Source organism: Piliocolobus tephrosceles, chromosome 1, assembly GCF_002776525.5.
Source record: "Piliocolobus tephrosceles isolate RC106 chromosome 1, ASM277652v3, whole genome shotgun sequence".
In the NCBI taxonomy this organism is placed as follows: domain Eukaryota; kingdom Metazoa; phylum Chordata; class Mammalia; order Primates; family Cercopithecidae; genus Piliocolobus; species Piliocolobus tephrosceles.
Genome location: NC_045434.1, coordinates 33,110,319 through 33,126,302, shown reverse-complemented (window position 1 = coordinate 33,126,302; position 15,984 = coordinate 33,110,319). Strand labels below are relative to the sequence as shown.

At 44.3% G+C, this 15,984-nt stretch overlaps 1 protein-coding gene across 2 annotated transcripts in view; it reads right to left on the bottom strand.

Moving 5' to 3' along the window:
* Positions 1–15,984, bottom strand: part of PAPPA2 (pappalysin 2) — a 400,048-nt gene that overhangs the window by 295,865 nt on the left and 88,199 nt on the right. For both annotated transcript variants that reach the window (XR_003306912.1, XM_026448236.1), the window contains exon 2: positions 5,619–7,457. Coding sequence is in view for 1 of the 2 variants with exons in the window: in XM_026448236.1 (XP_026304021.1) it covers positions 5,619–6,543 (925 nt within the window). In the remaining variant the exon portion in view is untranslated. The remainder of the gene's footprint in view (positions 1–5,618; positions 7,458–15,984) is intronic.

The following is a 15,984-nucleotide window of genomic DNA, read 5'->3' as shown; positions in this document are numbered from 1 at the left end:
CCTTCTATACAGAGATGCTAATTTACAACCATCAGGGGCTAAGCCCTATTCACACAGGACAACTCATGCAACTCGTACTTATCACTGTGGGTAAATCCATCCCCAGAAACCAACAGCAAGCCCTCACATTCATGGGTCATCCATGTCTAGGGCAGGTGACCATGACTTTGCTGCACATGTGGATCCTAACCAGGGAGCAGGGTTCTAATGTGGAGGGAACTGCACAATTCCACAGGATTCTTGGAGGACGAACACTCTGACTTCAAACCTTGCTGTGATATAGGAAGAAGCAACTAAGGAGATGACTGTGCAAACTTCATCTTCTGGAAGATCCTGGGAAAAGTATAGATTTGTCTCTTCATCTATCACTGAGTCCTAGTGGATAAAGGGAGAGATCCCACACATGGTCTGCCTTTTACATTCTCTTCACATCTATGTGAATCTGCCTTCTATGAAGCTCCATATTCTATGTGGATGACACCCTCCACTTTGTGTACAAATCTCCCTTACTGGGAGAAGGGGATGTTTCAGCATTCTGTGAAATCTCATTTCTTAGATGTCAAAAAAAAAAAAAAAAAAAAAAACACTTATCAATATAGGCCTTAAACAATGGGTTTTATACATAATGTCAACAGACCCTGGCTATCAGGAAATCGTGAAGGGTCTTGAGGGTCTTGATATGGTTTGGCTGTGTCCCCACCCAAATCTCATCTTGAGTCATAGCTTCCATAATTCCCACATGTTGTGGGAGGGACCTGGTGGGAGGTAATTGAGTCACGGGGGCGGGTTTTTCCTGTGCTGTTCTTGTGATACTGAATAAGTCTCATGAGATCTGATGGTTTTATAAATAGGAGTTCCCCTGCACACGCTCTCTTGCCTGCCACCGTGTGAGACATGACTTTGCTCCTCGTTCGTCTTCAGCCATGATTGTGAGGCCTCCCCAGTCATGTGGGTTTGTGAGGCCCCCCCAGCCATGTGGAATTGTGAGGCCCCCCCAGCCATGTAGAACTGTGAGTCCATTAAAGCTCTTTCCTTTATAAATTACACAGTCTCAGGTATGTCTTTTTCAACAGCTTGAGAACAGACTAATACAGCTCTGAACGTTGTGTGAACTATGTGAACATGTTCATTTTTCTAGGGAGTGGATAAAGCTTTCATCAGATTTTCAAAAGGTTTTATGGCCTCCAAAAAACTTTAGCACCATTGTCCAATTTATTCAAAATAGTACTGCTCAGGCTGAAAAGAATGGATTTTTTTAAATAAAATAAATGAGCCCTTTGGGGCCTCTGATTCTACTGCATTTACAACACATTAGACTGTGCCGTAAAAAAGTCTGTTTACCATCATTCTCGTTTTACAATTTAGTAAAATGAATTCCTAAGAAATTAAAGTGAATATTCCACCTAAGGAAAAATGATAGGTTAGTGGGTTAGAACCAAAGATGAGCAGGTTAACCTGCTGCTCCCAGTAATGATTGCCTCCCACTCTTAGCTCCTGCCAGGCTATGAGTAAACACAATGGCCAAGCCCTGTGGTGGGCACTTTACATACATGACTTGTTCAAGTATCATAACGACTCCGCAAGACATCGTCTTATTTTTCATTTTCTGGAGCTTTTTTCATTTTTATTTAAATGGAATGATGTTTTGTACACATATATTTTTCTCCTTTTTGCATTTGAGGAAACCAAGGCATAGAAAAGTTCAATGGATTGCCAAAGACCACAGCCCTGATAAGCATCAGAGATGGAATCTGATGCCGAGTCGGCCTGCCTCCCAAGTTCTACACAAGCATATACTCTAATGCTCAGATTCTCAGAGGAGGAAAACTTGTCTTCATGTCAGGGACAGTTTCTTAGACATCTTTGTGCGCCCCACAGGGCCTTGCCGTGCTTTGCATGGAGGGCACTCAATAAATATTTGTTGAATGAAGAATCCTGGGCTCAGGCTCCAATTCTGCCATGGACTTAGTGACTCAGTCTCCTGCAACTTGGAGCTGCAGGTGGTTACTCAGCTGGGCAACTTCAGGGAACATTTGAAATCAATTATGGGTGAGGAGGAACCTATTAAAATCTTCTCTTTTGTGTATGTTGGGGTTGAAAGAGAGGAAAGGAAGTTGAGAAGGAGGGAAAGGAACAGGATGGTTTCGGGGTTGGGTGCCGGAGCTTAAAAGTTACACACGTGGATGGGACAGAATTTGGCTTACGTCCAGTACTCAGTTCCAATGGCCCAACCAAGTGGGCTCCTGACCTCAGTCTACTCCTAGGTGGCTACATGGCCCTGAACTGCCAAGCCCCTTCCTAGCGACTCTTACGGAGGACTCTACAGTGGAGCACTTGTACACAGTCCTCTCCTACACCTTGGTTGCTCTGTCTCAGTTATGGGAAATAGGCCGCTTCAGAAGATCTATCTTGCAGGGACCCAGGTACCATGTGTCCCCTTCCAAGGACCAGAGAGACGTTCAGCACCCAAGGCCTGTGAGCTCCGTGCCGTCCTCAACTCTAAATAAAAGTATTCTGGCAATTCATTCTGGAATTCAACTTTCTATTTTGGAAGAATGTGGGAGTTTGGAGTGGGGGAGGGAGAGGGGAAACTTTAGTCAATTTTCTTTTCTTTACCACTTGCTAAAGTGCAAGTTAGTCACAACCCCAAAAATGACACTTTTGCCCTTTCACATAAGCCCCGCAAAAAACACTTGCATAAAGCTGACCCCAAGGGATGCCTACGAACAACATTCTGGGAGAGGACAATTAAATACATACAGCCCAGAGCCAGGGCAGGACAGTCCTCCAAGAAATCAGACACATTCCCCACTACGTGGCTGCCTTTAACTCTCCTGTGAATGAAGCAACACTGCCACCTAGTGTCCTGTGTAGAAAGTATCCTCTAAGACACCCGCATCTGGGACTGGGAAGGGGATGTTCCTCTGTAAATGGCTATGGCTGCATTGCTTGAAGTCACTGTTGAAGAAAAAAACGCCCTAAATTGGGTAGATTAAGGATTGGGAAACTGGGCTTAAGTTGAGTAGACAGAAGCTACGCTTTGAGAGCTGTTGAAAAAGTGTAGGGGCCAAGTCTCGCAGCACCTCGGATCATTCCCAGTGGAAAAACAGAATTGCTGAATTGTATGTGGCTCCCAGGGACATGATTCTATTGTCATTCTGCAAAGGTGAAGGCCAACCATCCTAGGAATAGACAATGACCCGCTCAGGGGCAAGTGCTGTATGGAAGAGAAGGAAGATGGTCTGGTCTCTCCATAAGCATGAGTAGATTAGGGCAAATGCCTTTGGCAACATTATGGTTCTCAGGCATGGAGACCACAGGTGAAGTGTAAGCAGCTAAACACAGTGAGTACACAAGGATGCCCAAGCCATCAGGAGCCCTGTTGCTAGAATCCTAAAGAATGAAACCATATTCCCAACCTCCATCTTTCCCAGACCTTTACCCTACATCTTTACTGAATATTTTCTGATGTACAGAAATTGAAAGAAAAATACAGAGTGGTAGGTGGAGATGAGATAGCCCTGGGCATTCCCTGCCCTCAACCTTTCTGCTGTAGACCTAAGGAGGGAAATGTCAGTACACCACAAGGGATACTTTGATTTGAAGAGAAGGAAAACTCAGAGGCTAGACAGTTTGCAAAAGATTTCCTGCCCAATTTTACATGCTTACAGTTAAAAGAGTTCAGATGGGCACTTTAGAGAAGGATCTGAGTGGGTGCTGTGGCAGTGTTGGCAGCGGTTGGTGGCAGTGGACAGGTGGGCAAGGGAGAAAGATGTCCTGGGGTGGGGATGAGGGAGGTGCCACAAGAAATGCTGTAACTGGAATCAAATCATGACACTACTTTCCTCTATGCAGAGCATCAGACAGGACACACGAGGGACAGGACAGGAGTCAAGTTTCCCCAGGTTTGGCCTCTAGTAACCCAAAGCAGTAGCCCCTTAGAGCCTCCCACATAGACTCCTATTGGATCTTTCTCTCATTTTTTTCAGCCAGGGAATTGATCCCAGGTCTTTACGTTGCTACTGCAAGAGGAGGGGTAAGCAGAGTCGTGGGTCTTAGTCTAGACTGCAAGCACACAGTTTCCCTGGCAGATGGGTACTAGGAAGCAAGATTAAGCAGCACGAAGATGTCATCTGGGAGAAACTGTGGAGCTGCCAACTCTGATCAGATAATCATCTCATTATTTCTTCCATTTGGCCCCAGAATAAGGATTTCCTTCTACTCTTTTTCTTCCCCCACCTAACTTACAGCCCAACCCTTCTTTCTCCCCTTTCCCCACCCCCTCTCCCACCCAAAAATAAAATACAGCAAAACCACAAGACTTGAGGATGCTCAGTGTCTGGGAATCCCAGCTTCCAAAGAAGAAATCACAGCCAAAGAGGGGGAGACAGAGTGTCCGGAAGGGATGTTCCAGCAACACCCCCCTTGAAAGAGCTTCCCTCCTTGCCGACTTCTTTCCTTAGTCTGAAACTTTCTTGCAGGCATCCAGTAACCTGAGAAGTTTTTCTTAATTTGGAAATTTTTCAAGCCATTAAAGTGTCCTGAAGTTCTATTCCCAGCCTGCATTGCATGCCTTTTATTGCCTCAGTTTCCCTATCAATATAATGGAACTGGAAAACATGAAAGGGCACTGTGGATAATTCAAATTGAGCAGATTATATGGTTCTACTATGCACCTTGCTTTGTGTTAGGTTCTGTCATGGGGAATTCAAAAGGATAAGGTACTAAATGATGAAATATCATGTCTAATCCATGACCCCTTGCTTCATTACAACCTTCCCAGTAAGGCAACAGGAAACAGTTACTCTTAACCTAATTTTTCTTTGCCCTTCTTGGTGACTTTCCATGAAAACCAAGATCTGTGTATAGTGGAAAACAAATGTGGGTCATGTTCCCAGACAAGTGCTCCTGATCAAAACCATGGAGTTATACAAGTTTTCATTTTTTAGGTCCTTACAACAACAGCAGGCCTAGAAGTCGGGATCTTGGCTTATAAGTGCTCACTTTTTCCAGTGGACTCTATTGTTCCTAAGCTGGACACCTGATTGCTGGGACAAAGTGAAGGGAACTCCAGGGCCTGGACCAGAGGGTATCTTTCTGCCAAGATCCAGGGCACTCAGAGAAAAGGAATCCAGGCAGGACCTGACAGCTGTGTACCTAGCAGCCTTGTTTCCTCACCACCTGGACCAGCCCAGGCATGACTCATTGCTCAGGTCCTTGGATTCTCGTCTGTCTTCAAGGTTGCCTGGGTATTTCATATTGGTCTACCAGCAATGGAGTGTGACACCCCTTCTCTTTTGGCAAAGAACCAAGGAGCTCTATGACTTCAAACAGAGGTAAGAGAGCTAAAGTCTCCTAAGTGCAAGCACGATGTGTAGAAGGACATGAGATCAATACAAGGTACAGAGGCTGATATGGCTAGAGTCACTATCTCCGTTTTGATGGTGTCTGGAATCCTGCTGTGCTGATTACCAAGGGCCCTTCCCCCTCTCCCTGGCTAGCCCTTTCCGGCTTTCCTGTTGGGTCCCCTTCCCATCCTCGCTCCCTATATCTAACCCGTCAGAAATAAAGCCAGCCAAACCCTCAGGATCTCAGAAAGCCCAGGAGAGGGGTGTTACCTGCGATGATGGCTGGGTTGTTCTGTCCTCCCTCCGGTTTAACCCAGGCTTCCACTGTGAACGCCTCCCGGGGAATCTCAGCCAGCACTTCTGGACGCAGCAGCAGCCGCTCCCGCCTCCCAGAGAAGTATAAGATGGGCAGTCCTACTTGGGAGTTAAAGGTCTCTGCTTCCCGGTAGGGGTCCTCTCCACCATTTTGGTTGCTTTTGTCCGGTAGACTCTTTCTGACCCTGTGTTTAAGGGAATGCTTGGACCAAGGTTGGAAATGTAAAGAGATATCGGAGTCTCCCCACACATCTTCTGCCCGCCTCTTCCACACTTGGCGACGCTGCCTGGACTTGGTCCAGCCCCTCCTTTGGGTCTCTGGTTTGGGTTCCTTCGGGGTTGTGAAAATGGTGGTGGCAGTGGTGGTGGTGGTGGCCACGGCTGAGCCTGTCTGAGTCCCAGCCTCACCTAGAGACTCCTTGGATCCTTGACTGCCAAGATAAGTGTCATCACCTCCCAGAAGCTCAGATTGCCCAGTAGGACTATTCCCTACCCATGGGGCAGCTGGCTGTTCAGCTGCACCCCTCAGTCCTGCTGGATTTTCAGTCAGGTCTCGGGGAACAAGGTTCACAGCATTTCCTTCAGTGTCTGGTCTGCTGCGTCCTGTATGATGGATTTCCTGCTCCTCCACGGGGTAGGGCCTTAGGTAGCTCCCAGCCCTGCTGGGGTAGACTCCAAAGAGATGATGCTGTGGAGAAGCTCTGGGTCTTCGAACCTTTGCCCCCAGCCAGCAACGTTCTCCTTCCAACAGCACCTGATTCAGGTGTTCCCTCTCAACCAAGGATTTCTTGCGTGTCCAGCCCAGCTCAGAGTTGGCAGAACAAAGTGCCCACCCAGCCAAAATCGCCAGGCTTATTCTTAGGATCTTTAAGCACATCATACCTCCCCTAGCTTTTTCTACAGAACCAGAAGTCAACTTCTGGGTACCACACCAGAGTGATGGACAGATGAGAAAGAGGCAGCTAGCAATGGATTTGCAGTCACCAGGGAAACTGTTTTGTTCACAGACCAAACTTTTTCAAATAGCCCCAAGAATGCCTCTGCTGGCTACCTGTGCTGGCCACTCTGCCAGCGTGGCTTCTATGCCTCCCCGGCTCGTGTGCTTCCTGCACGCTTCTCCCTTGACCTCTCTCCTCTTGCTCTATTTTAGTCCTTGCAGAACGAACTTAATTGCTCTTGGTTCCTTTGAATTTCCTCCCAGAAAGCTCAGATTTCTTTTTTTTTTTTTTTTCCTTCTTCTTCAATAATCCCTCCCCTCACTGATACTAGAAGAGAGACCCACAGGCATGAGGTAAGTCTCTCAAATACACACTCACAAACACACACTCCTCGCTACCTGAAGTCATTCAAAATAATCTTATTCTCTAATTTTCATTTCTTTCTCTTCTTCCTTCCCTATGAATTACCTTCTCTTTTTGTAGTCCTTAAGCCAAAATAAGTTCACCTTAAAACAAATTGCTAGAACTTTTACACAGAGACATGCAATTTGATGCTTCTTATTTTAAAATGCAAAAATAATCTAGGGGCACAAAAATCCAAGCTGGTACTTAACTTTCATTCTCCAGATGTCTTCAGTCAGGTCCCCATCCAGCTTCCAGTCTGTCCGTGAGGGTTAGAATGTTTCCTTCAGTTTGACGCTTGGGGTTGTTGGTTGTTGAAGGATTTTAATCCCTCATCCAACTTGTTGGTAGGTTGCAAGTCTCCGTAAAGTTCTTTGGGGTGCCAGTTTGCTGTTCTAATAACCTTATGAGTCTGGGAGCTCTTAACTTCACCTTCCGGGAGTCTTATGGGTTCCTGGGAAGATTGAGAAAAGAGCAAAAAGAAGAGTATATACTTCAGGGGACCTGTTCTCTCCAGTCTCTCCTGCTCCCCTTGGTTCCCTTTCTCTCTGCCTGTAAATATCTTCTTGTTTTGTTTTGTTTAGTTTTGTTTTTCATTTAAAGACAATGATGATGTCAAAGCTAGTAAGTTCAATGCATCACTCCACCTACTCCTCCCTGTCCCCTCCTTCCTCCTGAAAACCTCCCCACCTCACCAAGGCACAGGGGACAGACACTACTCTTGGTTTCCCCAGTAAACATCTCGGGCTTTCTCTTTCAGCAGCTGCAGCCTACACAATCAATAGCAAAGAATCAATACTGTTTTGGAGTACTCTTCTCTGTGTGTATTCTCTCTCTCTCTTACAAACACACACACACACACACTTACTGTAAACAGATCTACCTACTGCCTAACAAGCCCACACTAACCTTTCAGGGATCCCTTGTATCCTTCTTTTGTTTTGTCACAAACAAAACAAACGAAGTATTTTTTCTTACTTTGATCGATCATTTGGGATTTAAAAGAACAATATCTTAAACTCACTTTAAATCTGACATGGGAGAAAGGAGAAATCAAGTATCCTGCTGTGAGAAGTATTAAATGGAAATGCCATGAATTCATACTACATAGATCTCCTTTTTATTTCAGAAGTTTCTCAATCTCAAGTTACTAAAAGTCACCATATGCTGAATGAGCAAATAAACAAATGAGATGTTCAAAATAAGTAATTTACCAAAATGAACAGCTAGACCCAAGCAACCATGTTTTCAATTGATTTGAAATGGATGGAAAGGATGGGGAAGAAAATGTCATAATTTTAACCTATGCAATGTTTGCCTAAATGCCTCCATAAAGGCTTTCTCAAAGGGTCCCCACCCCCCAAGAGCATGTGCATGTACACAAATACACACATGTATACATGGACAAACACACGGCATGGTTCTGAAGTCTTAACACAAGTAAGGATGTCTGACCGCAGGTGGTACGAAACAGTAGAGAAACGCATTGTGTCCTTCATTCACATAATAAGAAAAATCACTTACACTTTTAAAGTCACTGCTTGTGTTGCCCACATCTAAAACATGCAGTCCACATACTCTGGAGTAAGATCACACTGCCTCTTCTACCTTGAGTCTCCTCATCATCTTCTAAACTCCTCTACCCCAACTAAGAACTGACTTGTTTGCATTATAAATGCTATATCTTAAACACCTCATTCCCAGTATGTCCTGTTTCCTTATGTAGCATCCACTGGAGCCTTGATGCAAGTCCCCCAAGAAGATATCAACTCAGGCACATGGATATTACTAGGCAGATACCCCTCAATCCTAGACTGCCCTTTTTCCTTCCCTTCACTTTTGACTCAGTTTTCTCTCTCTCTCCCTCTCTTTCTGAAGCAGCTCAAGAATAAAGATTAGGGCTCTGGGGAGGGGGATATAGAGAAAGCCAGGAAAGCAGAGGGGAGAGAGAGAGAGGGAGCAGAAAAGAAAGAAGGGAAGGAAGACAGGAGGTTTAGTTCAAGTAAAGGGAAGATACTCAGGTAAGAAAAGAAGTAAACTTCCCCCTCCCGCGTGCCACCCCATAACCCTCAGAAAAAGGTTTCCTACCATTCATTTCAGGAAGGAGGGATAACACAGCCAGGAAGAAGAATTCCGCCTGCTTTTCTCCCCCTTTTAATGTGTAAGGGATCTTGCATCCCCTATAGGTCTCTCCTGGCTCTCAGCTTCTAGCAATCCATTCATAAGGTTTCAAGAAGCTACACAAAACTCAAGCTTCCAGTTTAGTTTCTCTCTCTCTCCCTTCATTCCTTTGCTCACCACTCTCCTTCAGCTCTTGGCAGTCCCAAGTTAAAAAAAAAATGTTGAACCATTTCTGTGTTTTCCTCCTGTTGTAACTTTTGCTGTGACATCATAACCCTGCCCACCAACACCCCACCTCCCTCTCCTTTCCATCCCACCCCTCATCAGCCCCATACCCGCAACACACCCCCCACGGAGAAGAAGGGCTCCTGTCAGTTCCAATGTGTGAAAAACACAAAGCTACTAGAAGGTGCCCCCTCCCTCCCTCAGCCCCCCTCCTCTCTTCCCCCTCCCTGCCTTACCCACCGCTCAGCCTCGGCTCTCTCAAGGCTTTTAACAATGATCCCATCTGTTTGACATGTGCGGAAAGGTGGGCTGGATTCAAATAATCTGTCAAGTGAATCAGATCAAAAACACAGCAACCCCCTCCTCAATTCCATCACACATACACACCCCCGAGCAAAAGTGTGAGGGAAGTCAGGCTTGCACAGCACCCACCCTCGATGCCAGGGAGAAAGACACCAGACATGCCAAGGGAAACCCAAATTTATATAGACATAAATTCTGTTGCTATTTGTTTATGACAAACACCCACACCCCAAGTCCCCTACCCCTCTTCCCCAAACCCTGCCACTCCGCAAGTGCACAGACTTGAAAGCTGGTCGAATCTGTTTTGAAATCTCCAAGGAGAGGGTTTTTCCCCCTTTTTTTCACTCCAAAGCACTATCTGTGGCGATCAGACTGAGCAGGGTTGCCAGCAAATGCAGGAGGCCCCTTCTAGGGTACAGGCTTTCAAACCAGCGAAGCTAGAGGGAATGGATTTAAGGACACACAGCAGGAGCTGGCTGGATTCATTTTATTTTGACGGGGGTAGTTGGGGGAGGAATATCATTTCTGAAATGCCCAAGGAATGAAGGGAGAGGATATGGATTTCTTAAACAGTTTTTTTGCAAGAGGAGCGGTGTCTTGTTCTGCAGGTAAATCTATAAGACAAGAAATTGGAGCTTACAGATAAACAAGGACCAGGACGGAGAGGGAAAGGGAGGGAAAGGGAAAAGAGGAAAGCAAGGAGAGGGAGGAGAGGGGATGAGGAGATGGGAAAGGGGAGAGAGAAAAGAAGGGGAGAAGGACAGACAGGGGTAAGGGGGGAAGAAAAGAGAAGAAAGAAGGAGGCGTGGGGAAAGAGGGAAAGGGGAAGGGAGTGAGGCGAGGGGGAGGGGAGAGATGGAGGAGGAAAGGGTAAAATGGAAGGGGGAGGGTAGGAGGACTAGGAAAAAGAAGATTCTGGGAGGAGAAAGAACTGGAAAAGAGAAGTAGAGAAGAGAAGAGGGAAGAATGAAACAGGGAGGAAGAAAAACTAGAAAGAGGTGAGGCACAAAAATATGGAGACCAGGAAGGCAGTTAGGTCCATGATGATTAAATATAAAGAAATCTCAGAGGCAGGTGAAGCGAAAAGACACCATAATATGGGGTCGAGGTTAGATTTTATGCACAGAAAACAAAGGACACACAGTAGGGGACTATCTCTTAGTGACTGGACACGTTTTACAAAATCCGATTGCAAGGCTTCAACATTGTCTCTTTAAGGGAACTCCTCTTCCCTCCGCTTTCCCTCCCTGCATCTCTGCCTTTAACTTCCACCTCCACCTTCCTTCTTTCACCTTTCATTTCCAGCATATCTTTCCCTGGAGAATTCATGAGTAAAATTCAGACACCCACTCCCCCAAAGAAACCCATTCTTCATAGCCCCTTCCTTTATTTCTATCCACAGAGGTTCCTGGGTCCTCTTATCTAAAGAATGGGCTGTTTGTGATCATCTGCACTTCATTTCAACCCAAATTATATGATGTTTTCTTTAAGCCCAGGATGTCAGGAGTGTTTTGCTTGTATTTACTCCCATAGTGGGGCTGGTCAGTTTTCATTAGCTTTGTCATCATTATTTTTAAGAGTCTTTGCACAAAGAGGGGAGCCAGTCCATGCTGGCACCCACCTGCAGTATACAGCATTAGCAGAGAGAGAATGAGAGAGAGAGCGAGAGCGAAAGAGAGAGAGAGAGAGCTGCCCCTTAATATGGTCACTGATCCTCTTTGACTTTCTGGTTCCAAAATCTGATCCCTTGAAGGAAAAGCTCAGCTGGGAGCCAGCCAGGGAGCGTAGTAATAAAAGCCTCCTCGAACACAACCAAATGCGGAATCTATATATAGAAGCCAGATCTGTTTTAGCTACTTGCAGTCTAAAATGACACCCGGAAACAAACATTTCAGCAATATGTTTATTGGAATCTTATTCAGCTAGTGCTGGAAACAGGGAGCTTCTCTGAAGGATTTCACTCTGAGGCTCAGGGTTGCTGCTTTCTGCTCCCCTTACTCTGGTGCTCAGAGATGGGAGTCGTGCTCCATCTTTCGGGTGTAACTTGTGATTCCTTCAGGGTAATCTACTACAGCCCCCTTTTTTCATGGGTAAGGGAACAAGTACAAAGTCACACAATCAATGGCAAGGCCAGACGTAGCATCAGGTCTCCTAAATCCCTGCCCAGCTTTTTTGCCTTCTCTGGCTATGCACTGTCTTCAGCTGTCTGGCTGGTTTGCCAGCCATTTGTCAATTGGATGGGAAGGCAGTATCAGACACTGACCTCCCAGGTTCCACATCCCAGCAAAAATGCCCAGGGAATATATGTTGGTCATATGTGTTCTATAACTCAGAATCACGTAACACTAAGAAGGAAATGAAAATCTGGATTTCACCCTCCTCCCTGTGCTTTTTGAGCCAAGACAAGCCCTATCTCCTTGTGGAACTGTTTGGTGCTCCGTATGTCAGATATGCATATTTTTTCCAGAACACAATTACCATTATATATTATTAGCAGTGTTAATGGTCATGTTTTAAAAGCTACTTTCCATCCAAATAGATCAAAGTATGTCATAGACAGGTTAGGTTTCCCGGCACCTCGGGGGAGCAGTATGGTGAAAGCAATATGCCAGAGATCTACATTCCCTGGTGGCAGTCCCTATTGGGTAAGTGTTTTCTGTAAGATTTTGAGACTTGGAATTAGCTTGTGGAACCCTTTGGCTGGGGTAGAGTTTAACAGTGATGCTGGGTTCTGCCCTGCTCATCAGACAAACAAAGGCTCTGCAGGGTTTATATTTCAATTAGGATTGCTTTTGCACCTGGAATCTCTTCAAAAGGCAACTTCATAACAAAAATAATGAGTACATTTGTACACTTGCATTTCCTCTTACTTAATCCACATTTGTATGCATTCTTTCTTTCTAACCACAACAACGTGAATGCAAAGCAAGTGGTAATGCCCATCTTACAGATGAGGACACTGAGGCTGAAAGAGGTTAAACTACTTACCCACAGACCTGCAGACAATAAGAACACAGCCAGAAACAGTTTCAAATGCATTATGCTAAGTGAAAGAAGCCAGACTTAAAGGGTTACAAACTGTGCGATTCCATTTCTATGACATTCTGAAAAAGGCAAAGCCTTGAGGACAGAGAATGGATCAGTGGTTACTAAGAGCTGAAGGTTGGGGAAATAGTTGAATAGAAAAAGCACAAAGAGATTTAGGGCTTACATGGCTATTCTCTATCTTGGTTGTGGTGATGATGCATGACTGTAAGCATTTGTCGAAACTCAAAGAACTGTGTACTAAAAAAGGTTGCTATGGGTAGATGATGCCTCAGTAGATGTGGTAGGAGTGGGCAGATAGAGCCAGGGGTAAGTCTAGGGTCTTTTAATTTTGAATACAGTATTCTTCTATCTACATCCTGCGAGTGCCCAAAGACTAAAAGATTGTGTGACATTGCTTGATGGTGGTTAGGCGCTGCTCTGTGCCTGAACTCTCCACTGGCCGTCTCGCCTAGACTCTGAGGGGATCCTTCAGAGCCGGGCTGGATGGAGCACCTAGCTGGCTTAAAGTTCCAGCTCCATCAGCCCAGATGGCCTCAATAAATCAAATACTCTATCACCAAATAAACAATTATGTCCCTGTTCTGCCATTCAATGGCTGCCTGACGTTGGGCAAGTTAATGAACTTCTCTGAGCTATCTGTAAAATGAGATTTGCTTATTTTTCAGTCCAACACTTTTCTAACATTCTATCTTCTCATTTATAAAAGACAGCCAGTGCTCACTTCCTATAAATATATCAGAGACTCAAGTGTACATTAGCAGTGGGCACCTATGACATTTATTTTGGTCCTTAGAGAAAGCCATATATTCAAATGTGACTTTATTAAAACACTGATGTGCAGAAACAGAGGTAGTATGTGAAGAGTTTTAGAGCTTTGCTATTATAGGGGAAAAGATGTCCTATGCATCTGTAGCATTATCACGTATTTTGCCACTCAAATATAGAACACATGGCATTAGTATGAAAACACTTACATGAGAGCAGCTTTTTAAATTTGGTACTGCACTAGAATTTTAAAATGCGGCGAGTTCCCTGAGATGGTAATAGTATTAGCAATAATAAAAATGTTTACTTATACACTGTTCTGACCACTTCATATATACTAATTGATTCAATCCTCACAACAGTCCTGTGAGGTGGGTGCCTCTATCATCCCCATTTTCAAATGATTTGACTCCCAGCATGACAAAACCAGGCTTTCCTGTCTTAAGTGAGGGCCCAATGCCTCCAAGAAATGTAGCCCATTTTCATCCCCATTTACAACTAGTAACAGTAGTAGCTAGCATTTATCGAGCACATACCACACGCCCAGTGTAGCATCAATGTAAATCTATGAATTATCTCATTTAATTCAACAACAAACCTGTGATATAGCTCCACTATGATTCCCATTTTTGGATGGAAACACCAAAGCATAGAGTCAAGCAACTGAACTTACTCCCCTGGAAGAGAACTGCCCGTTTCCAGAGCTCTCACTCGTGGTCACCACACTGCACTGCCTTTTCATGAAGGGTGTAAATACATGCTATGATTTGACCCCCAGCATGACAAAACCAGACTTTTCCTGGTGAGGACAACTCAGTAATTCCTCTGGAGTAATGGAAAGATCTTTCTTGGGACTTTTCCTAAAGTCTCTATTGAGTGAGGGTCCAATGCCTCCAAGAAATGTAGCCCAGCCAACAGCAGCAGTCAGGGACAGTCCCACTTCTGCCAGGGCTAGAGTATCTTCCACAGATTCCCCAAGAGCTCTTGTTCCTACTGCCCTTGCTCCCCAGATCCAAAATGCCCCCTTTAAAATCTAAGAGACAAATAGCCAACCAAATATAAATGGAAAACCAGTCATTTCCCCAACTCATTAATCCCATTTAGAAGGAATCATACAAGATAAGTAAATTTTATGTTGTCTATTTAACTGATACTGACTTTTTATACTAATAACCACTATGAGTTGATAGTCTATTAACAATTATCTATTAAAATATTTCATTTTCATCTAATTAAAAAATTAATAAGATATGACCATCTCTAATGTATCCTGCACTTTCCTCTACATGTCTGTATTAGTCAGCTTTCACTAGATTATGTTGTGCTAACAACAAACCCAAAAATCTCAAAGATAAGAGAAAAGGTTGATTTTTCGTACATGTTACATGTAGCTGTGAGTTGGCACTCCACTTAAAAAAAAAAAAAAATCCTGGAATGGAGGATAAAGGAACAGCTCTTATGGGACATACCATTGTTGTGGTAGAGTAGTGGTTCTTAACCAGAAATGATGTCACCTCCCAGGGAATACTTTATCAGTATCTCCAGGCATTTTTGGTAGTCACAACTGAGAGACAGATACTGCTGTCATCTAGTGGGTACAGGCTAGGGATGCTGCTTAACATCTTCCAATGCATAGGACAGACTCCATCTCCACCAGCAACAAGAATTATCAGGTCCAAAATGTTAATAGTGAGGTTGAGAGACCCTGTGTAGAGCAATGACAAACCATGCAATTGCTGTTAAAGTTTCTGCATGGGTTTGGCACAGGTCATTGCTACCTGTTTTCTATTGGCCAAAGTAAGTCATGAACAACCCAGGCAGATGTCATTGAGGCAGGGCAAGAAACTACAAGAAGTCACATAGCAATAGACATGATTATATAATCTTCCTACAGGGATAGGAGCAAATTGTTGGGAACAGTAGTGTAATCAACCACAATTTACTTAACTGAATTGAGGCAATGAATGATGATGCCCTAGGGTTTCAAGCTATCCAAGAATGGTGGGTGGTGGGTGGCAGTGGAGTAAAATGTATTGAAGGCTTAGGAGAGAGACCCGTAAAAAGCTGGGTCTTTTCAGATGAGCTATATGAACAGGCTGACATAAAGTTTCTGTATCTGCAAAAGAGAGGTGCTAACATCTATCACACAGATTATCCAAAGGATTCATGACATATTACATGGGAACTTCATTGTATAGTGGGTGGCACAGAGACACTCATGAGGATTGTGGTTATTAATTAACTTTTACCGGAAAACTTCCACATGCAAGCCAAAGGTTCAGAATACTTTGGCCCACTGTTTTGATTAATTTTTATCTCATCATTTTGACCCATTAAATCATTTCAATGCCACCATTTTTGGTCCTTGGAAATAATTTTACCTCACATTACAAAAATGCACACTAAAATTTGAAATTTATTGATTTAGAAATAAAAAGAAATCACAAAATCAGCATTTTTCCAAAAGTAATTATATTTCCAGAGGGAAATGTATTAAGTCATGTTATTTCTTTGATCAA